At 43.6% G+C, this 23,319-nt stretch overlaps 1 protein-coding gene across 1 annotated transcript in view; it reads left to right on the plus strand.

Moving 5' to 3' along the window:
* The window catches only part of GIGYF2 (GRB10 interacting GYF protein 2), a 67,851-nt gene extending 46,899 nt beyond the window's left edge, over positions 1-20,952 (plus strand). The window contains exons 9-29 of the mRNA XM_026041575.1: positions 265-464; positions 553-715; positions 793-993; positions 1,494-1,684; positions 2,258-2,417; positions 3,705-3,871; positions 4,336-4,424; positions 5,410-5,517; positions 6,026-6,123; positions 6,554-6,654; positions 7,448-7,609; positions 9,458-9,559; positions 12,251-12,409; positions 13,604-13,840; positions 14,686-14,808; positions 15,426-15,629; positions 15,756-15,961; positions 16,257-16,411; positions 16,980-17,152; positions 17,498-17,645; positions 19,494-20,952. Coding sequence (XP_025897360.1) covers positions 265-464; positions 553-715; positions 793-993; positions 1,494-1,684; positions 2,258-2,417; positions 3,705-3,871; positions 4,336-4,424; positions 5,410-5,517; positions 6,026-6,123; positions 6,554-6,654; positions 7,448-7,609; positions 9,458-9,559; positions 12,251-12,409; positions 13,604-13,840; positions 14,686-14,808; positions 15,426-15,629; positions 15,756-15,961; positions 16,257-16,411; positions 16,980-17,152; positions 17,498-17,645; positions 19,494-19,561 — 3,215 coding nt within the window. The 3' untranslated portion in view covers positions 19,562-20,952. The remainder of the gene's footprint in view (positions 1-264; positions 465-552; positions 716-792; positions 994-1,493; positions 1,685-2,257; positions 2,418-3,704; positions 3,872-4,335; positions 4,425-5,409; positions 5,518-6,025; positions 6,124-6,553; positions 6,655-7,447; positions 7,610-9,457; positions 9,560-12,250; positions 12,410-13,603; positions 13,841-14,685; positions 14,809-15,425; positions 15,630-15,755; positions 15,962-16,256; positions 16,412-16,979; positions 17,153-17,497; positions 17,646-19,493) is intronic.
* Positions 20,953-23,319: the final 2,367 nt, after the last annotated feature.

Raw genomic sequence — 23,319 nt, forward strand, 5'->3', positions numbered from 1 at the left:
GACTTAGGATGTGGATTGTTTGTCTGCAGTGGGCAATGTTTGAAGACTTCCTGCTCGCTAGCAAGGTATTCCCTTTCCCCCTTCACTGCCTGCGCCTCTCCCTTAAGACCTTGGTTTAGAGGTAGGCTGAACCCCGCGGCTTGCTGAATTTCGGACGCGGTTTGTCACCTTTTCCATACCCCTTGGCCCTCTGAGGAAGCTGCTACCCTTGGGACTGTCTTGTAAAGCTGCTTTCCCCCCGCTCAGACGGCCCTCGTTCCGCAGGCTGGCGGGAGCACATGGAGCGGCGGCGGAGGTTCGAGTTCGACTTCCGGGAACGAGATGACGAGCGGGGCTACCGACGGGTGCGGTGCGGCAGCGGCAGCATGGATGACGACAGGGACAGCCTCCCGGAATGGTGCTTGGAAGATGCTGAAGAGGAAATGGGAACATTTGACTCCTCGGGAGCTTTTCTCTCTTTAAAGGTGAGAAGCTATGTTGGTCCCGTACTCAGCTTAGAGCAGACATCCTCATGCGGGCAGGAGGTTCTGAATTACTGYGTTGACTTTGCAGAAGGTGCAAAAGGAGCCCATTCCTGAGGAGCAGGAAATGGACTTCCGACCTGTGGAGGAAGGGGAAGAGCGATCAGACTCTGAAGGGAGCCACAATGAAGAAGCCAAAGATCATGAAAAGATGAACAAGAAAGACGGGGAGAAAACAGAGAGAGTAGCAGCAGGTAAGGGGGGCTTCCCATGCATCTGTTGGGTGCTGCAGTACGGAATTTCTTTTGATCAGAACCGTTCAATATTGCAGAACCAGCAGAAGAAGCAGTCCGAACATCTTCACCAGCTGCCAGGTCAGATACCCCACCAAAATCCCAGCCTCAAGACCCGCTGCAGAATAGCCTGTTTGAAAGGAAAGAAGAGTCTGTCCCAGAAAGAGTAGAAAAAACGGAAGACAAAGAGACTCGAACAGAGAATACGCCACCAGCCAAAATGTCCAGCAGAGGGGAAGGTAAAGTACTGAATGGATAGACTTAAGTTTCCCTAATTCATTCTAGTTAGACTGGTTCTCTTAAGATGTGAGGATTGAATTACGATGGTGAAAACAAGAGTTCACTGACTGCTCTATAAATAAAAATAAGATTTATTGGAAGTGCCGTCTCACATGCTCGAGAGGTGCCTGCACTTCACTTTGGCAACATAATCTAGAGGAACATCAGCTAGTTGTGCGTGTGCCTCACTGGCTGTGCAGATCAGTCTGGGCACAAATGTATGTTGTAAGGAACACGGTATGTTGGTCTGTGCAGTTTGCACTGCTGGGGTTAAAGTGCTTGTTCCTTGAAGCTGCGTGTCTGAGCTATAAACAGTACAGCTACACAGTGATACTTAAATCTGAAAAGATTTTTGCTTTTCTGCAAATATTGAGTTGCTGGATGTTGTTTTCTACCAGCAACTTCACAAAAGTCATTTTTTGTATTCAAGATTACGGGCTAATTTTATTTTTTTCTTTAGATTTGGCTTCTGTTGCTCAACCTTTGCCGCAGATTTCTCCAGACACAACTTCTCCTGCTCATCTTTCCCCTCCTGTTTCCAATTCAAATCCTGCTCTGCGCCCCGTTCAGACCCCTGTAACGGCTGCTCCAGGCATGGGCAACATTCCCACTGATGCAGATGATGAAGAAGGCCTCAAACACCTAGAACAGGTAAAATTTTTCAAATTCCTTTGCTGTAAGCAGTTTTGAAACTGTAGGAATGTGGAATGCAAGATGCTTAGAAAAGCCAAAATGTAGCCTAGTTTTTTTTAAATCCCCAAAGTACTGAAGCTATTTTTCTTTTCCCCTCCCCATCCCTGTAATTTTCATGGAGAATAATTAAAGCCTATTTATCTGAATAAAGGTGCTGTGCCCAGTGTTAGAGCTGCAGWTTCTAGTACTTGTGGTGGTCTCTGTCAAGTAGTTTTACACTGTTCCTAAAGACACCATTAAAATAAGTGCAGCAAAATAGACATGCACATGAATGTAATACAAACTGTGTTGGTGAAAGCTTAGTGACTGCTGAGTGTGGGACTCTTGTCAAGCCAGTATTTCCATACCTGTTTTGTTCCTCTCTGTGATGACACGAGGTAGGGCCACCTAGGCAAGGTGTTTCAAGGCTTTACTTGAAAAGCATCATCCTGACAGGATGTTAGGTTGAGCTCGGGGTTTCTCCTGCAAATAAACCAGTCTGTAAGGACAAGAATAACTTGTGTTTCTTGCTCTTTTTGTTGCTTCCTGCAGCAAGCAGAGAAGATGGTGGCATATCTGCAGGACAGTGCTCTTGATGATGAAAGGCTAGCTGCAAAAATTCAAGAGCACAGAGCAAAGGGTTCCTCCATGCCATTGTTCCATGAAGCAATGCAGAAGTGGTACTACAAAGATCCCCAAGGAGAAATTCAGGGTAGGTCTGTGCCCTTTACACTTCCTCTTTTGTTTTACAGAACTGTTAAAATCATCGCAAATCTACACTGGTTGCAAGCTGTCTTCTGTTGATGGTGCTACGGGTTCATGTAATGCCAGTCATTTCAAGTTTGTGGTTTTTGCATAAATCATCTTAGCTTTTTACATAGAAACTTGGAACAGCATTTGTATAGATGCTTGCGAATTTGCTCTCAGAAAAGACTCCCCTTGGGGAGATGTGTTTTAGCAGCTGCTGAGCAACAGCAAGCTCCTTACCTGTCCTGTGTCACTGGGTAGCACAGGGTACCAAACACAGGGTTTAGTGGGGATGTGTTAGCAAGCTTAAACTCGAGACAGGGTTAGTGGGGCTGTTATTTGTGGTGCCTGTGGTCTCCTGCCTGCAGTTATTACACATGCTTACACGCCCCAGAAGCAAAGGTCCCACATAACCTTTTTTGAGCTTGGGAGTTGATACYCTCTCAGCGGAAGCATCTTCTTAAAGATGCTTCTTAAGGAGAAAGAAAGAATTACTTAATATTCTCGCTGTGTTTTAAAGACAGTGTTTTTGGTCAACACCTATTTATCTGTTTCTTACACTGTAAAATAAACTTTTTCTTTTTTTCTATCCTGGCTATCTCTATTTGGATAGACTGTCTCCTTTGAAGGAAGTGACTGAGATGCCCCTCTGGGAGGGGAGAGGGATATTTCTGGGGAGAAGCAGGGAAAAAWTGCACTTCCTCATTATCCTCAAAAACGTAACCTTGCAGCCAGAGGGGACTTGGCTCATTTCCAAAATTCCAAAAGCAAAATTCCTGCAACGTGACTTCTGTTTTGAAGCGACTCCTTGCTTTCAAAATTGCTAATATTGAAACTAAGACTCCTGAATCATCTGTGCGATTTGTGTGGGGAAGGAGCACTCGTGATTTTAGCCCAGTTAGCTACGGACCCTGCTGAGCACTGAGGAGGGCAGGCTGTTAGCTGCGTTGAGCTCCACGCCACAGTGGCTCCTCAGCTTTCATCCAGAGCTGACTCATCCTGATCAATGCAAAGTGCAAGCAATCACGTACTTCTTGAAGACCATATGGAGCAATTGTCCAGACTTGTGTGTTGGTGCTCCATCCTTGAATGTAAAATATTTTTTCCCATTGTGCAAGTGGATGAGAAGGACAGAAAACACTGATGCTAGGCTGTGTTTCTTTCACAAGAACCACACTCTTTGCCAGCTGTATGCTGACCTTGGCCTCCCATCCTCTTCCCCCTCCATGTGTGTTGGTTGATGTTGTTTCAGGTCCCTTCAGTAATCAGGAGATGGCAGAGTGGTTCCAGGCTGGGTATTTCACGATGTCCCTGTTGGTTAAGAGAGCGTGCGATGAGACTTTCCARCCGCTTGGAGACATCATGAAAATGTGGGGCAGGGTTCCCTTCACTCCAGGTCCAGCRCCACTTCCACATCTGGTAATTAAATGGCTCTTTTGCTGCTCAAGTGGTCCTTTAAAATAGGGAAAATGAATTATTTACATGTCAAATGCTTTGTCTTGGAATTGTAAGTACTCCCAGCACTGAAGTTGAGCTCTGTGGTAAATATATACATCAGCAAATACAGACCATATAATTGTGTATATATAGACTTATATATACACAATTTTAAGAGGAGAAAAGAAATCACTTCTAATGTAAGAACGGGTTTATTTTGCCCTGTTTCGATCCTGTTGTCTTATGTGTATTTCAAGAATATCTTTGTGAACTCAAACTTTGCTTGCAGATATTGAAGGTTGTCTGGGTATTTTTCTATTTTCTTTGCCTCTTCAGTGCAGCAAGCAATTTTTGTGTATCCTGCTAGATATTTACAGTATAGTGTTCTTGCTAGGTATGTGCTGTTAATCTTTTTTTTTTTTTTTTTTTTTCCCCCTTAAACATAGGGTGAGCTGGACCAAGAGCGACTGACCAGACAACAGGAGTTGGCCCTGATCCAAATGCAGCACCTCCAGTATCAGCATCTTTTGATACAGTAAGGCTGCTTGTACCAGCAACCTTCCAGTGGCTGTGCTCTGCTCCGTGTCTGTAATCAGCTGGGCTCAGCTTCTYGCCGTGGCTTCCCTGGGCAAGGGGCTGAGTGCTGCAGCTCTGCCAGCAGCAACCAGAGAGCCACCAGGGCTAGGGCAGAGAGCGGCTATCTCGGGCACACTTTCCACAGCCATTCTCCATGTMACGCACAGCTACTCTGATGCAGTTTGATCTGTAGGAAGCCTTAATGGTSAAACCAAGTCCCAGCTCTCTTTGTGATGTAGTTCTGATATTTTAGTGTCAGGGAAGGATATCGGTATCTTAAATTGGAGATGGACAGAGCCATAAAGTTATCTTGATCTGCTCGCTGATCAGGTCAGTGGTGGGTAACTGCTGGAAAAAAGCAGCTTATCTGTTTTGACTGGAGTTGTCAGCTGCACTTCAGATCTAGACAGTTTCTAACAAGTTGTTTTGTAGGAGATCACAGAAAGGAAAGCAGTCAGGTAAACTATTTGTCTGAGCTGTACTGAAAATGTTTGCTGTAATTAAGATTGTGTGCTAATTGTAAGCTTATGATTTGATAAGGCAAGAGTCTGCTGTTGTACTAGGAGTTACCKTGATATAGCAGAGAAAGATTGATTTGTATAGGTGGATACATAGTAAAGCTAGATCAACTTACAAGCAAGCTGGAGGTRTTTTTTTGAAAAAGGAAATTGGTGTTGTACAGCATAGAAAAATGGAATAGCAGCAATGAGTTGATGTTGTCGAGGGAGAGAAGACACTTTGTGTGTGCACCAGCTTTAGGAATTCTTGTATTTGGATTCTTTCCAAGCCCTTGCTTTGTGGTTTACCATAGCAATGAGCATGTACGCTATATAGCTCTGTGACCATTAGCCATGAGAGTGAGTCGTCGCAGAACTTCTGCGACTTGGTGTTATGTAGATAAGGAAGTGAACAAATACCAGTGATTCTCTGCTTCTCTTTTGAAGACAACAGTATGCCCAGGTGTTGGCTCAGCAGCAAAAAGCAGCCCTCTCATCCCAGCAGCAGCAACAGCTGGCTATTCTCTTACAGCAGTTCCAGGCCCTGAAGATCAGGTGAGTAGCCCAGACTTGAACTGATTATGGTTCATCCTGTACTGACTTGTATGTGGTGATACTTTAATATTCTCTGGGGCCCATCCCATTCAAGTTTGTTATGTTAGTGTTACTTTCCTTGAGATTGCATGCAAGTGAAATGGTTGTGGAATGTTGAGACCCTCTTTCTGTGTAGCCTTTGCACTTTAAAATGAATACATGAAAATGAGGAGGAAGAATCTTATTGCTGAAACTACCTTTTTGTCAAATCTGTTGTACTAGTAACTTAAGGCCTTTGTTGGCTGAGGTCTGGCAGTATTGAGTATTGCCAGTGTATGTGGCTGAATTAGCCCTGACTTGACAGCAGGAATGAAATAAGAACTCCTCAAGCAAGTAGTGTATTGTCTGCAGCTTCTTTTGATCTTAACTAAAAGGGTGGAATGAGAAGAGTGTTACTGAATCTCAGTATCTGTTCAGAGCACCCCTCTCCCTGGACGTGGTGGTTTGATTCTTCCTGTTGGTATTACAGAATATCAGAACAGAATATGATGCCTCCTGTAACAAGGTCTGTGTCAGTGCCGGACACTGGCTCCATATGGGAACTCCAGTCAGCCTCACAACCTACAGGTAAGACACACATGACTAATTTTTGACATTTGCTGAAGTTATTTTGGCAGCAGTGTTTTTAACTGGTTCAGGTTACTTAGTGCTGCAATTTGTGTCCTTTGAGAGCTGTGAAAACATGGTAATTTTTGCATGGTCATCAGAATCCTTGATCCAGAGGAACTGAGTGTTCCATTTTAATGGTATTTTGCGCAGATGGGAGGAATATGGATACCTGGTTCTTGTGTACAATTTTGTAGGAAGGAACCTTGATCCAGTGGGTAAGACTTCTTAAGGAGGATAAGGTGGCCCTCTACTGACTAAGAATTATGTTTAGTGTCGTAATTTTAGTTTAGAGAATTTAATAACAGTCACCATACGCAAATTTCTCTTCCAGAATGCTTTTTGTTTGTGTGTTTACCGTTGCTTGTCAATATTTTTCTTTACTGTCCAGTTTGGGAAGGAAGCAGTGTCTGGGATCTCCCCATTGATACTGCAGCTCAGGGACCAGCTCTAGAACAACTTCAGCAGCTCGAGAAGGCCAAGGCTGCAAAGGTCAGAAACAGTTTTCTATTCTAATAAATTGGGATCACTGTTTTGTATCAACTATGTTTCTTGAGCCGGTGGAAGACTATTAGCTCTTTAAACTTCAGGTCACTCAACAATTCTGATGATATCTCTTTTGAAAAATTCAAAAAGAGAATATGGTTATAGAAACCAGTTATGAAATCCTTGTGGACTGCTGTTTTAAAAACTGTTACTATGGAGTAGTATGGACCTCTAAACTAATAATATTTTTACCTTTTTTTAATAAACTCTTCATTAGCTACCTCTGTTATAAAATGAAATTGTTATGTTCTCATGTCAAACACAGAGCAGGAGCCAGTTTGTAAAAATTTTTCCTACTTCTTGCCTCTTTGCACCAGAATTAGTCTAGGGAATAGTAAGAGCCCTAACTGTTGGGGTTGTTTCATGGCTACTTCTGGTATTAAGTTCTTTAAGTTCAAACCTCATCGATTCTGTACATTACCAGAAACCAGTTATTTTATGCCGACTGCACAGCAATCTCTGCTAGCTTCTGAAGTCAGAAATAATGTGAAGAAGCTGATGTAGCAAGACTGGCTAGAGAATTGATATTTCTTACGGAACAGAAATTGCCAGGACAATATTGCAGGGACGTGACCCCAGCAGGCAAGCAGCTCACAGGGCAAACTGCAGTTAAGAGAGAGCATCTCCTAGATGCTTCACTGTCTCTCATGTTGTTACTATAATCTCAGCAGGAGCTGCCATAAGAAGTGGGGTAGGAATATGTTACCTGCATCTGAGTGTAGTTTTATATGAATTGTAGCTAGAGCAAGAGAGGAGAGAAGTGGAAATGAGGGCCAAACGAGAGGAAGAAGAGAGGAAAAGGCAGGAGGAGCTTCGGAGGCAACAAGAAGAGCTACTTAGGAGGCAGCAGGAAGATGAGAGGAAACGACGGGAAGAGGAAGAACTGGCCCGCAGGAAGCAAGTGAGTTTCCTCAGTGCACTTCATCTCTACTGCCGTTTTGTAAACTCACTGTAAGAATCCTGTGGGGTCTAATTATTCTCTGGTAGGTGTGCATGAAGGCAGTTCTAATACTTCTCATGCRAGTATATGAAATTATTATTTTTTTTCCCATTCTTGTTTTTAACTTTGAGAGCCCAAGCTGCAATTTTGAGAAATGGGCTTTGATTCACTTCAGGATAGGTTCTGGTAGCTAAGCTGAGGAGCTTTATTCCCTATGGAATATTTCCTCCCAACTGCTTAATAGTAATACTAGATTTTAGTTAGTCRCCCAGTTACTGTATGTTAAATCTCTGTCTACCATATATGCAATTTTACTTTTTTTTGTAAGGGACATTCCAGAGTAGAGCAGAGATTGAGCAAATGTTTCATAGGCAGAAGATGTAGGCAGCTGTACTGAAAAGAATCAAAACATAAAATCTTTTTCTTGTTTGTCTTGAACTTAGCAAGACATTTTTTGCCTGAGAAAAGACCCTCAGAGTTATGCCATAGGCTCTACAAGCCTTTGACTTTGGGGCTGTTACTTGGGAAGGGATGTAGTTTGGAAATGTTGGACACGCATGGTTTCTAAAATGAATGACAGGGCCTGTGTTGCAGTAGGAGGATGAATTATAGGATCTGTCCCCATTCATAATCTTTACAAACAGATGAAATGCAAAGATTACTAGCTTGAGGCTCATAGTGTTTACTTCAGAAATCTGTATGGAAGATGAGATTAATTCCTTGGGTGTGATAGGAGGGTAAGATGGTGAAGGTTGATCTCCAGTCTGCACGTGAAGGGTAAGGACAAACACATTGGTGAGCTTAATCACTAAAAAAGATGCTTTGCAGGGCATTTATCAACTAACTGCATTTGTATAGCAACCAAAAGAAACACWTTCAAAATACTGTTTATATTTACGTGGGTAGATAGCTGTAAAGAATATTTTCTGATTAAGAATTAAGCAATTCTAAGGAATCCCACAAGATCTTTAGTTTTATCAGTCTTGGASCTTAATTATTCATTCAGTGTTTTGGATTTTCTCCCTGAAGATGAATTTCAATAGAATATACTGAACTATGTAGCCAMCTTTCAAGGAATTGGTAAGAACCAAATCTGTAAATAAATGGCTCCTTACACTAGTATTTTTTTCTATGTTTATATAAAGTAAGCCATTATGGTATATAGTGGAAAAGTATCCTCTAATGCTCAAGCTCAGGCTTTATTATATCATTTAAACAAATAATATTCTAAAAAGTTTAATTGAATTAAATTGCTTTAGATCTTTTTGTAATAATCAATTTTTCAGCTGTCCACTTGGTAACTCAAAGAGTTTCATCCGTTCTGGCTTTGAATAGACTTTGGATTAAGTTTTCATTTCTGATTAATGGTTTTGCCATTTTGCGTAATTTGTTCAAAACATCCACTAAATCCTGAAGTTTCTGTCCACTCTGGCTTTGTACACGAAAATGATCCTATTCTCTCCCTCTCTGAGATATGATAGGAGTTAATTTCCCTACAGAGAGGAAGGAGAATGGGGTTGGACGGCAGTAACAGCAGATGTCTTCATTTATTACCAATGGGAGTAATTGCCAAAATGCCTAATCCTGAGCAGTAGATTTGTGTTTTCTTTAATTTAAAAAAAAAGTTTAGTTTCTCTTTCTAGAGCAGAGTTTAATATAATAATTATGTATAAAAAGAAAGGAAACTGGTCTAATATTTGAACCTGACCTCTGTTCTAGAAGGCATTGTAGCCAGTGATGAACTGATTTATCAGCACAGACTTATGCAGAGGAGATGATGCTTAACAAATTTGATTAACTTCTTTTGAGGAGATGACAGTGAGAGCTGAGAGGGGTGAAGCAGTAGACTTAATCTGCCTGGACTTCAGGAAGGCTTTTGATGTAATACTGCATAAAAGACTAGTATATAAGGTTAGTAAATACACTGTTGATGGTGAATTTTTAAAATAACTGATAACTTAAAAAAATAACTAATATATCGATTAAATCCCGTAGGATGAAATTTCATACCAAATGATGGTGAATCCAGTGCTGTTGGTAGTTTCCATCAGTTACCTGCACTGCAGCATTGCAAGCAATGATACCCAGTTGGTGTAGCTCCTGGATGTGTGTGTGKGGGGGGTTGTTTTCTGTTTGTTGTGTGTCTTATTCCCCCTTGCCCCCACCCCCTTTCTGGTGTGATGATATTTTCTGTTTGATAATGATTGATTACTTTCAGGAACAAAATTTGAGGTCTTATAGCTAATAATTGTTTTTCTTCAAAAAACAGTTGTGCGTTTTTTCCCCTTTAAAGAATCTGGCCCAAGGAGAAATCCAAGAAACTGGAAAATTTGTAGGCCTTAACACAGGGAAGCAGWTTTGTAATTAATGCTGTTATCAACTGAAAAAAAAATTTAAGAGTCCAGAGCCTACTGAAGTAAGGTATTAACCTGGAATGGGGAATGCTGCTCTAGCATCTTGTGTGATGTTATTTCAAATCTTGTAAAATAGCTGTAAGTTGTGGATCTAGCAAGATGTGTGTCTTTGAAAAACAATTATTAGATAAAAGAGACGGCTGATGCTAAAGAACATTGAGCTTTCACCGAGCTGGCAGCTGTGAATATGGGAGCAGTGAGAGCTGGAGCTGTGGGCACGGCCGTTTCCATGCMGAAAGCGGGAGGGCTGGGGATGTGCTTGGTCACGCACTCAAGCACAACCCCTGAGCAGTGCAAAGATGTAGAAATGACTGAGAACTTTCCCTATAGCTGTGAAGAAGAGTAGGAAAGAAGAATTGCACAACCCATGTGCTTCCCAGCTTTCCAGGTGTTGCTTCAGGTCTTCCTCCCACCACCCTGCATGTCCCTGGCATCCAGTGGCGTTTCTCCTCACAGACTGGAGGAAGGAGATCTCTGTTTATAATGGCACTTAGAGGTGCATTTCCAAAGGGGAAAGGACAGAGATGGCAATGAGTGGATGTCACACAGGAGGACTGAGTGGCTTTTTGGTTCTTCTCCCTCTTTGCCAAATGCTGAGCGTCACCCAGGCCTGTCTTACAGCATGAGCAGAGCTTGTGGATGTGCCCATGATCTCTGGTCCAGCAGAAGCCAGGCTTGCACTCCCAGCCTTCCCAGCAGACTTTCCCATAGAAGCATCAAGCTGCCTTTTTTCAGCACTGGGGACACCTGATTAGTGTGACCTGACTGCACGTGTCCAATTCATCCACTTACTGGCCCAGGTTACAAAGCCCAAGCTTTGAGGGCTAGGCTCAAAGCTTTTCAGATTATGGGAAATGAAAGCCTGGAATGGAGAGAAAATGATTCACAGGCTACTGTTAAGTCCAACTAGTGCAAAAAGTTTAAAAAAAAAAAAAAAAAAAAGAAAGCAAGCCTTGGTCATAGTTACTTTTCATAGAGTAGATGAAAAAAGAAAACTTTTTTTATCCTTTAGCATCAAACTGCTTGAGTGATACACGTGGATATGAATTGTTTTATGGCTTGCAGCCTGCAGCTCTGCATTCCCACAGGACTGATTACAAGGAATGTGCTGTCTGTCTACCACGCAGTAGATACGTTGTAGACACAAGGGTCTTGGATTTCAAAATCACCTTTCTTGTTCTGACAGAGTTCAGAATTTATATCTCCACGCTACACAACTAGCCTCCCTCATTCCTGCAGATGACATGCCGCGCATGGAAAACACAGGARTAAAATGGCACAGTCCTCAGTCTTGACGGTCTAAAGGAAAATACCCTTAAGAATGCCTTAAAAAGTTCTTGTCCAAAAGGTGGAAAGTCTGACCAGAGCCAGGGGGATAATTCAGAAGGTGGGAGGAAGGGATGAAAAGCAGGGTGGCCTCAATGCAGTTGCTGAACTTCAAAAATAAGAAAAGGCTGCGATAAGCATGGCTGTTTTATGCAAGGGGAAGCCAGGAGCAGGTGGAAAAGATGCACAGATGTGCTGCTCCTTTTGATAACAGAGGTGGACAGGAAGCTGGATGTGCCCTAATCCGCCAGAGAATAAGTAGCAGAATAGAAAAATTTGCATTAATCTTCAGAGCCTTAGGAACRGATGGAAAGTCCGATCAAACTCCTTTCTTTGAGTTCCACGTCCCTCTGGGGCTTCCCGAGATARCAGTGTCCTTGAGTGCCCTGGGCTTCTGCAGCTTCTTACTGGCATCTGGAGACATGCTTTGGGTTTTGCAGTGTGCTCCAAGCATACAAGTCCTGGTGTAGGAAAAGGTTCCACTTGTAGTTCACACCCAAAAAAGATTATGGAGGTGTCTGCATGTCAAAATATAGGTGTTCAAATGCAGTTACTGTGTACTGGAAAGAGATTTTGCCCTTTCTCCAGACCCTTGTTTTTTGTATAAAAGCAAAGCTAGGGAAAAAAAAAAAAAACAAAACTTATTAATCTTTTAATGAATAGAGTTAACTTAAGTATGAAATGCGCATCGCATCAGAAAGCTTCTTAGCACATGGGTGTTTGGTGCTTAATACTTGGTTGGCCCTTAGCTTGAAGCAGAGAAACTTCCACTGAAGCATTCACATGACCTGACTGTAGTATTTTGTGTTCTCRTGCAGCTCATAAATGAGTTTATAGATTGACATTTTGTTCCCAACTTCAGGAAGAAGCTCTGAGGAGGCAGAGGGAGCAGGAAATTGCACTAAGGCGGCAGCGGGAGGAAGAGGAGCGGCAACAGCAGGAGGAAGCACTTAGAAGATTGGAAGAGAGGAGAAGAGAAGAGGAGGAGAGGCGGCAGCGGGAGGAATTACTTCGTAAACAGGTGAAAACTGGCAAAAGAGATCTATTGTATTTAATTATTGAGTCAGTCAGAGCTGAACGAGCTTGGAAACCTGCATCTGTGTCTGAGAGAACATCAGTGTTTATGGAGGAATGCAAAACTCGTAGATAGCATCATATTGTATGTTGCTTGCCTGTATTTTGATTGAAATGATCAGAATCCGATCTTGCCTTTGGAAAAGAGATGTTTGTGGAACCATTTGGGATTTTTTTGCATGTCTGAATGCTAAGAATGGTTTTGCAATGTATTTTTAGTCCTTCCTACGTAAGAAAGGCAGAATACTTACAATACTCTACCAAGTAATAATTTAWGTAGCAAGTTGACATCCTCACAGTCTTTACCACGGAACCGTTGCCRTTAACTTTCCTCTGAGGTGATCTTTTGCCACTCATTCTGAACTTTGGCAAAGCTACCTGCTTTTAGAAGTCACAGCTTTATGGTGATTGTTCCGCTTTCTCTTTCCTTGCCTTAGTAGTAGCAGTTTTTCCCTTGGGGTCAGCTGTGGGGTCCACACTAGATCACTTCCAGCTCCTTAATTGATCCTGTAACAGTCTCTTAAACTAAGCTTAAAACACAACTGGCTTCACATTAATTTGCAGGTCTGTTCCAGAATTGCCAGTTATTTAATTAAGGCTTATTTTTCAGCACCTTCCCAAACAAGACATTCTTTACCATTTCAGTCCCACCACATAGTCATCTCCTTGTTAGCAGCAGCATCTCCACAGCTCTCGTGTTCAACAATAGGCCTCACTTTTTCTCAGTTGAGTTCCTTCCTGCCCATCTCAAACTCTGTCCTTTGTGCCTTTTTTCCTTTCTGAGCTTTTTTCTTTTTCTCCATTAAAAGAACAGCAGTGTTTGACTGTAAGGTAAGAATACAGAAGAAGCTCGGAGTGGAAGGCAGACAGTTTCTGGAAGGAAGGTGATATGAACAGGACTGAGCTAGGAAGGGTCTTCTCTTTCCCATCCCTTGGTGGAGCCATGTGCAACTTGTGTTTTTGGGAATCTAGCTTAGCTTTGTGGCTTTTGCSTTTGAATTATAAAAATAAATGAACAGCACTTCAGCTCACAGATAAAAAGGCCCCACTCTGTTCTGTCAAGGTCTTAAAAAAGCAGAACCGAAGTAATCTAAATTTTCTAAGTCAACTTAGACTTTATTCTCCTTTGTGTCCTGGGAAGGAAGAGGAGGCTGCCAAGTGGGCACGGGAAGAGGAGGAAGCCCAGCGGCGCCTCGAGGAAAGTCGGCTCCGCATGGAAGAGGAGGCAGCCAGGCAGCGGCTTGAGGAGGAGGAGCGGAAGCGCAAGGAGCTGGAACTCCAGCGCCAGAAAGAAATCATGCGACAGAGGCAGCAGCAGCAGGAGGCTTTGCGGAGGCTGCAGCAGCAGCAGCAACAGCAGCAGCTTGCACAAATGAAGGTAGCACATGTCTGTAGCCTAGCCTCCTCCTTCAGTTCTGTATGTTAAGTAAAATTACTACAAGATTCAGGGTGGAGGAGAGCAGGGATTGGGGAACTGTCTCAGGAGGGGTGAGAGTCTGCATCAGAGTGATGGGAAGGGAAAAAGGAAGAAAAACATGCAAAACAAATTCAAGCGAAGGGGCRGATTCAAACAAGCGTGGAGAAAAGGGATTCACAGGTTCATGTAGACTTCAGACAATAAGTGAGGGCTGCTGCTAAGTATCAGCTTCCCTGTTGCTGTAGAGCTGAAGGACTTGGTGCTGAATGTAGAGAAGCCATCTCTGTCTTGTGAATCTGGGGTTTGACTAGCAAATGTGGTGCAAAAGGCTTTTGCAGTTCCCCATTCTGTAGATTTACTAGAATAAATATAAGTTTGGGTTCTGATTTTCTCCAGGAAAAGGCAACTGAGCTGTGTGTCTGGATCAGATAAATGCCATGCTGGTTGAGTCGTTTCTTCCATAAAGTTTCATACGTTTGCCTTGTATTTATCCCACAGAAAGCATGTGAATGCAGAATAACTTAAATCTTTGGAATCAAAATTGATTGCTGTTTTTTTCTGACCGGGGATGCGTTGCTTCATTCTCGATTTACTGCCGCTTTGACAATGCGGCATTAGATGGCAATTTCAAGAAACAGCTTATAATATCAGTGTACATTTTAATCCTTTTTATACTACGTTATGCATGTATTTTATCAATTTGAAGGTGACCTTTTATCCCTCTTTACCTGTGCCCTGTGGGCTTTTACAGTTTTTTCATGTTTATATTTTAGCAGAATTCTCATTTTTTTTTCTTCTTGGCCCAGCTCCCTTCATCTTCAACATGGGGTCAGCAATCAAATTCAGGAGCGTGTCAATCCCAGACCACACTGTCACTGGCAGAAATCCAAAAGTTAGAAGAAGAACGGGAACGGCAGCTTCGAGAAGAGGTGAAYTCTGACACTGAGGGGTTGTAACTCCTTCAGAAGAGTGGTCTTGACCAAGTGCCTCTGTTGAGTGATAGGAGTGAGAATGACAAGGATGAAGAATGTGGTTTTTGTTTGGYTTTTAGAAGTAGCATAACACAAGTAAAACTTAATTTTATCTTTCAGTCATAGATTGAATTTATTGGAATGTTTTTGTAGCATCTTAATGTAAATATTCTGAAAATAGGGCAGGGCAGAGGATGCCCTTTTCTTCTAATCCTAGGGTATCATAATGTTCAAGAAACAAAAAAAGTGTTTTCACACCTGTATTGTAACTTGCTTTTTAGATGTGCATGGAACCAGAGTGGTAAGGGGAGGTATTCCCCCAAGATCTCAAGTGCCTGGCTAGCAGCAACCATAACAATTAATTCTCTGTCTCAAGCTAATGAACAATTTGCCTTCAGCGGTCACATTTAGCATCTCCCTTTTTAGATGATTTGTAGCAGCCCTAAAATAATGTAAGGTCAGCCCAACTTCTATCAGAGACACTGAAATCTGTCTAAAATCCATTTCCCTGATGGAATTCTGAGTAGTGATGATGTCCTGGAAGTGTGACCAAGGGTTTTTCTTGCATGCCACAGCAAAGACGTCAGCAGCGTGAGCTAATGAAAGCCCTGCAGCAACAGCAGCAGCAACAGCAGCAAAAACTGTCAGGCTGGGGTAATGTCACCAAACCAACAGGCACCACCAAGTCCCTGCTGGAGATACAGCAGGAAGAGGCAAGGCAGATGCAGAAACAGCAGCAACAGCAGCACCAGCAGCCAAACAGAGTCAGAAATACCACGGTAAGAACAGTGTTTGTCTAATCGATGCGTGGAGGAAAACAGTACATGACAGTTCTCCATGTCTGTTCATTACTGTTTTGCCAGGTCTGGTGCTAATAACCAGGTCTCTTTGTTATGTTTCAACAGCACTCTAACCTGCACACCAGCATTGGGAATTCAGTGTGGGGCTCCCTAAACACTAATCCCAGCAACCAGTGGGCATCTGACCTAGTCAGTAGCATCTGGAGTAATGCTGATACCAAAAACTCAAACATGGGTTTCTGGGATGATGCAGTGAAGGAAGTGGGACCTCGTAACTCGACCAATAAAAACAAAAGCAATGCCAGCCTCAGGTAGGAACTGGGGAAGGAGCTTTTGCCAAGAAAGGCTACTGGTCCTGAGATGATCACTAAGCAATTATAGCATCTTTGTGTACTTGCCTTTTGTGTGTGTCACTCAGGATCTGTTTTGACAGCAAATAGCTAATAGGTGATAAGTCGCAAATTATTTTGACTTGGAAAATGAGTTAGTTCTTAAACAGTGCTTGCCTCTTGTAAACTAGTGAGTGTTGTAGTGCTGTGCTGTATACTGCACTCTTAAACCTGATAGTTTGTAACGATAGTATTGTCTGTTTTTTCTTTATCTCAGTAAATCCGTAGGTATTACAAGTAGACAAAACAAGAAGGTGGAAGAGGAGGAGAAGCTGTTGAAATTGTTCCAGGGGGTTAATAAAGCCCAGGATGGATTCACTCAGTGGTGTGAACAGATGCTTCATGCACTCAACACAGCCAATAACTTGGATGGTAAGAGGTGGCGAGGAGTCTGAATGCTTCACTGGGGTACTGCATGACAAACGGTGTCACTTGGCATAATTCATAAATGATAGTCCCAAGAACTCGTAGGTGTTCTAGGGGCAGCAGGTGGTCACGGAGGTTTACAGGTGTGCTTGCTGCTGAACTTGGTTGCGTGCAGGACAGAACAAGCACTGCGGACGGTGCCTTGTTGTGTTTGAGCAAAAAAAAAAAAAAAAAAATATATATATATATGATAGCACTGAGGAGAGTATTTTCCATTTGGTCCTGGCCTTAACTTTGAATTAGCTTCCAAACTGACACAGTCTAAAGCTAGTGGACTAATGCACCCTTAGGATTGTCAGTTTAATCTTTCTTTTCATCACACAGGCTGACTTTCTTATTCTTGCTTTGCCTGTAGAATAAGTGAAACATTAGTTTTGGGGCTTTCCTGTGGGGAATTTAAAAGGAGAAGCCATTTGCTGTGGCTATGAGATTGACAAGGACCTGAAACAGAAATCCAAATTGCAGGGTTTTGCACGTTCTGCACACACCTTCTCATGGCCATCTTCTCTTGCAGTTCCCACGTTTGTTTCCTTCCTAAAGGAAGTGGAGTCTCCCTATGAGGTCCATGATTACATCAGAGCCTACCTTGGAGATACTCCTGAGGCCAAGGAGTTTGCCAAGCAGTTTCTTGAGCGCCGTGCCAAACAGAAAGCCAGTCAGCAGCGGCAACAGCAGCAGCAGCAGCAGGTCAGTGTTGCTAGCGCCGGTGAGGTAAATGGAGACTGTCCATGAGATTCAATTTGGGTCTGTATTTCTGCTGATTTCATAGGAGGGGTCGGCAGGATTTTAAGTGATTGGAAATGTAGATTAAAAAAAAAAAAAATTTGAAATACTTGCTACAAAATCATACATCCTTTGTAATTAAATAAATCAAGGCCATCTGCAGATCAAATAGCGACTTGTGCTGGCCAAGTTTATTTTGGGACCCAGTGCTACTGCACGTGGGATGTAAAAAGTAACTTGGACTCTCTGAATGTTCTCAGTGTAAATGAACAAAACTTACTGCCCTTTTTGTGCTTGTTTCCTTTCTAGGATTCAGTGTGGGGGATGAACCACAGTTCACTACATTCGGTCTTTCAGACCAATCAGAGCAACAACCAGCAATCCAACTTTGAGGCTGTGCAAAGCGGGAAGAAAAAGAAGAAACAGAAGATGGTCCGAGCAGATCCCAGCTTGCTAGGTTACTTTTCCTATTAATGTCTTGGTGAGGTGGGGGAAGCCCCGTGGAATGTAGAAATGGTCTTGGTGTGACCACTGAATTCAAATAGAAAAGATGAAAGTTGAGCTTTCTTTAGAGCCTCTGTTTCAGGATAAGAATTCTCTTAATAGTGCATCAGATTCCTGGAGAACATCCTTGTCTAATGCACCTGTAGCTGCTGGGGGGCAGTTTGGGCCAGAATATGGTATTAGGTAGAGCACAGTGAGGTAAACCAGCGATTCCACCTCCTGATCAGAGGAGTCCTTTGGTTTGCACTTGGAGAGAGAGGAAAGTGTGTGAAATGTTCAACTTATTAATTCTTCAATCCATTTGGCAGGCTGTAGTTCTGAGGAAGACGTTGAGAATCATCTTAGAACTTTCCAGGGGAAAAATGTCATATATAGTAAGGGAAAAGATTTAAGTTGCTTTGTTTTGTTTAAAAAATCAATGTAAGACATGAAACAACTCCTTCAGAAGAATTTAAAGACTAAGTTTTGGTGTATTAGGAATTTTTATCTTCTGATATGGAGGAGCYTGCCCATAATGGGCATATGGCTTTCTCTCCATGTACCCAGGAACCTTAAAGGTGCTATTGGAACAAATGATGTTCTCAGATGTCTCAATATTTGGCAGTTGTGGCTGTATATTGGTGATAACCTTATCTTATAACTGAGAGCAAGTAAAGGTGGTTGGTACTGTGAAAGCAAATTGCATAATAAGACATCTTGCATTGTGCCCATAAAAAGCTCTATCTGCAGTGGCCAGCTGCTTTTTTTTGGCTAGATATATAGTTAATAATTAAAAGCATATATACGTTTATTTTGCATTCCTCTCATGAAGAGAGGAATACCTTGGTTATCTGCAAGCTTAAGTAGCTCAGGGCTATGCATTAAACTGCCTCTTCTGTGCCATGGTGCCACCAGAGGGAGCCAGAAGAATTTCCTTCCGCCTCCTCCCAGAGCTGTGCGTTGGCCCATCGAGGACGATGGCTGAGGAAAGAGGTTTGTTCCCTAACRCAGAACAAGCCTGTGGAGCCATCTCAACACGCCGATACCCCAGCACTGAGTTTAGCCACTGTCTACAAAAAAGAGCTTTCCTTGCACATGCTTCAAGTGGAGTTGGTACAGGAATAAGTTTCCTCCCAAGAGTTATATAATATTGAATTATTCCTTTTTGCAAAAGATGTGTTGGGTTTTTATTGCTCATTTTTCATGTGTATCATTTCTGGTAGCGACGTACAGGTAAGATGTTGGGTAAAAGTTCAGGTGTGTTGTCAGCCATTTAAGCAGCTCCATGCAGGATCTTACCTTCTTGCATTGTACCAATGAGCAGTTTTAGGATACTTTAAAAAGCATAGAAACAGTGGAATTTCCACTAAACTTCTTTAGTGTGTAAATTAAGGGTAGAACAGCTCCAGCTGGAGCTAGTCATGCTTCCAGGAACATTGAGCATGGTTGACACTGGGAATCTGAGTTCAAAAAGCAGCAGGTTGGGCTTCATGAACCACCTAAGAGCTGTTGATTGCCACTTCCAAGATGTTCTGCTAGATCTCCACAGTGTCCAGATACGACGTTAGCTCTGTAGATGCCTTTAAAACTGAAAAGAGTTTTTTGCTAATCTGTCTTTAAAGACCAAGTGATACTTGAATGTGTGATTAGTTGTGTTTAATCTATATAAAACTTCTGTTTGGGCAAATCTCTAGCATTAATAAATTTCCTTATTTTTGTTTGATGTGTGTTACTTGATCAGCTGCTAAACAGGTACATATGCCATATACCATGCCATATACCACATCCAGCTATTTAACACAATTTTGTTTTTGTTTTATAGGGTTTTCAGTGAATGCCTCCTCAGAGCGGCTCAATATGGGAGAAATAGAGACTTTGGAAGACTACTGAGCATGTGCAAATCAACTGGCTTTCCTGCATCTGTTAACCATGGATTCTCCGTCTTGGACACAGTACTCTCCACCATGCGTTCTTCTTTGCCTGGCAGTGAATCACAGAATCAATCATCTCAGGCTGCTTCCTCTAGCCCCAGCAAACCCTCTTCTGCCCAGGACTGCACAGGCGTTGTTCTTACCATCAGCCTACAGACATGTGGACACTGTCCCAAGTCCTGGGTGGGTGGGAGATAGGATTTGTTCACAACAAGGCTGATTTGGGCAGCAAGCTTTCACTGTGCTGTGATTTCTTCTGCTGACATACCTGGAAAAATTCAATTGGGATTCTGCAAACAGTTGCTTCCCTCTTCTGGTTACTCTTACAACATACAACACGTGCAGTCACGGAGAGAGGGAGAGAGAGAGGGAGAGAGAGAGGGAGAGAGTTTGTGGTTAACAGATGTTGGTCAAAACCAAAAGGCCCCACAGATACTGACTTGTGCGCTCCATCAGGGCGAGAGGTGCTCTCCAGGCCAGGAGTTGCATTCATAAGCTAACCTTAGAACTGGCAACACCAGGAGCGGGGTGGTGGCGGGCGCAGTTTAGCTTGGGTTGGTTTGAAGTTGCACACCCCCTGCCAGCCCTTCTCAGCACATAATTTTTGGAGGGAAGGCTCGAGTCTCTCTTCGTTAGGTGGTGATGCCGGAGCCGGTAAGAGTCTCCCATCGGTGTGCTCCCCTCCCTGGAGAAGCGGGGACTTCTGGGAAAAGGCGGGTGGCATTTCTTCTTTCAGGTTGAATTTATCCCTTTAAAGGCTACCTTCTGAGGATTAGGACCAGTTTGTTTTGAGCTCTTCCTGCAAATTTGTCTCGTTTAAGAGACAGTAGGATCTTTCCGTGTGGATCTTAGTCTTTGGCGAGGGTGAACACTGGCTTTCAGATAYGTACCCGAGCGGCCTTGGCACGTTGTCATTTCCAACAGCAGCTTAGACTAAAGGACAGAGGTGCCCTTTGGTGATGGAAAGAGACTGGAGGGCGAAGCTATGCGCAATGACAGCTCTGTTTATCTTCTACACCTTAAATTGCTTCACATACCTTCACATGGATCCGTAATGTTTAAGTATTTATGGAGTCATGACCTTCCTCTCTCACCAAAAGATGTCACACCAACCTCCTCTCTCCACCTACCCCTCACACACCACGAACGAAAGGAAACTAAAACTGCCAAATGCACTTACTTTCAACCCCCTGGTCCCATCTCCCATCCCCAGAGGGGTCTAACCTGCCAAGGGAGACGAGCTACCGTTTTGATGGAGGTCTATGAAGGTGTCTGTCTTTCTCTGTCATCACTGCCTAAAGAAAACAGTTCGAGTTGCTAAAGAGCAGTTTGGCTTTGGATTTTATTTCGTTTGGTTTATCCATTATTTTTTTGGGGTCACCTTCCCCTCTTCCTCCTCTCTCTTCCCCCTGCCCCCAAACATGTACAGTAACTATACAGAGACTGCTGCAGACTTGTATATAGTTTTTGGATCCAATAGCATGGAGAGACTTGGAACTGTTGGAAATCTGGTCTCCCTGTCTCCTTTGCTTTGTAAATTCATAAAAGGGGGAAGAGGGATAGTTAAAATGTTTACAAAACTTTAAACTCCCTCTGAACTTTTGCCAGTGTGGGGGGGGTGGGGGGGAAAGAGAGAACTTAAATAAAACCTGGTTGTATTATATCTGAGAGCAACTTTCCTGCTTGCTTTTGTCAAAGCTGAGTTTTGAGATAAGTCTCGGTGCTAAAAGCGCCCGCGAATGCGGCTCTTGATACTCTTCAAGAAACAACAAGCAAATGCAGAGGATATGGAACAACAACCACTGCTCTATTCCTTCCCTGGTGAGGGAGACCGGGGCCTTTTTTCTACTTGATAATTTTAGAGCTCAAATAAACACCGGTAAGTTGAGACTGAAAAATTTTAACAAGAAAGCTTTGATTTCTTCCCCCCTCTCTGTGTAGAGAAGCATGTGCATTCACACTCGGGCTGTTTATACAGCAGAGATCAAGCTGTGGTCGGTTTTCTGTCATTAAAAACACACTTGGCCCGTGGTAAGTAACCAGCAGTCAGTAACCAGCCACCCGCTCCATTCCCATCCCTCAATGCAGGGTTTATCTCTCCCCTGCGCTGCACTGACCACAGAGATACCTTGTAAGCTGCCCTCTCCAGGAAAAATCCTGTTTTTCTTTTTTACCCATATTTGTTTTCTGTTTTTGTGTATGGAAAATCCCAGTAGAGGTTGATAAATGTCCTTCTAATCCCTTGTGCACAAGGATGAGGTCAGTAGTGCCTAACTAGTGCAGTAGTCTGGCATAATATTTAGCTGCTGTCCTGGAGAGAAAAGTACCTGTTTATGTTGAAACTTTGACTTTGTTTTTAACACGTTAATTTGTCAGTGTCTACATATCTTGCTTATAGGTTATTTCTGATTTTTAATGGTGTGATTTAATTTCCGTGACCTGTTTTTCGAACACTTTGCTGTGCGAGAAGCAAGCAGGAGACTGGTGCCGAGAAACTTAACTGGGGAGGAAGGATGGAGCATGTTAGCCCTTGCTAAATGAGAAAGTGGGAAATAGAGGCAGGGAAAGTGGGCRTGCGTGGGTCGATCCCAAGAGCCCTGCCTGTCTTCTGGGAGCTATTCCATCCATAATGTCCCAGCRGGGATTGTCTTGTCCTTAAATATTTCAGCGTTCTGACTTTGCCTTCAGCTYGGAGGCGATAGGCTGGTGTTTTCAGACTGTTTGAAAGGTGCTGGCCCTGCTGCCTCTCCTTGGTCAAGGTGGATGGTGTCTGGAGTAGCGAAGGTTCTTTGAGTGGAGAGCAATGGAGAAAGAGAAGCGGCTGCGTTAGACCCACAGCCGGCGTTGGCTGGTGCTGGACTGGTTTGCCTCCGAGGTAGGGCCCGACCTGAGGAGCTAACGTGGCTGCRGTTGAGGTTGGGAGGGTGGTGCTGGATCCGCTGGAGAGTAGCGTGCGTTTCAGCAGTCATTTCCCAGTTCTGTTCCGTAGCAGTGGTGGCGTTTGGTGCTTTTACAAGTGCTTTTTGTGAAGAGTTCGGTCAAGGGACAGATTGCAGAGGAAGTCAGAGCTGCCCCTGGATGCCTTGGGGAGAAAGCTCCAAATAGTATCTCCTAGCAGGAATCGCATCTGAAATTTAAGACAAAACTACTTGTGCCACGTTTTCTGAGTTTAAAAAATTGGCATTGGGGATGTTKATGTCCTTTAATTGCAAATTCTTCTTCTTCTGAATAGAAAAGGGGAAGTATTTCACCCTCATGTCAGCTTAAAACAACCTAATTCATTTGTGTTGAACATCCCTGTTCCCTGTGTAGATGTGAAGCTCTCCTCGATGCTCCTCAGGKCTGCTGTGATTCCCAACCAGTCCTGGGCTTCTCTGCTGCAAGCTCTTCACTGGTCCGGGGCAGCTCGGGCTCTGTTTGGGGGCAGCTAAACCGTAAGGATTGAGGCCTCGTTCCCTCTCTGCCCACCATGGGAAGGCCCGTGCTGCCCCTTCGGCACCTCCGCGGGCCCTGGCAGCCCCTGGCGCGCACCGGGCTCGGCCTGCGCGAGGACGGGAGTCCCCAGGGCGTCCCCAGGCCCCTGGGCAAGGGCTGGCGCTCTTGGGGCCGGTGGCTCTGCTGYATGTGGGTTTTGGGCAGAGGCTGCAGGGGTGGAGCCCACGCGGGAGGAGGTTCGTGAGGCGGGAGCCCGGCTGCTCTGCGCTCGCTCTACCTCCT

This window comes from Nothoprocta perdicaria, unplaced genomic scaffold (genome assembly GCF_003342845.1).
Source record: "Nothoprocta perdicaria isolate Ctin4 unplaced genomic scaffold, notPer1 scaffold_289, whole genome shotgun sequence".
Classification (NCBI taxonomy): Eukaryota; Metazoa; Chordata; class Aves; order Tinamiformes; family Tinamidae; genus Nothoprocta; species Nothoprocta perdicaria.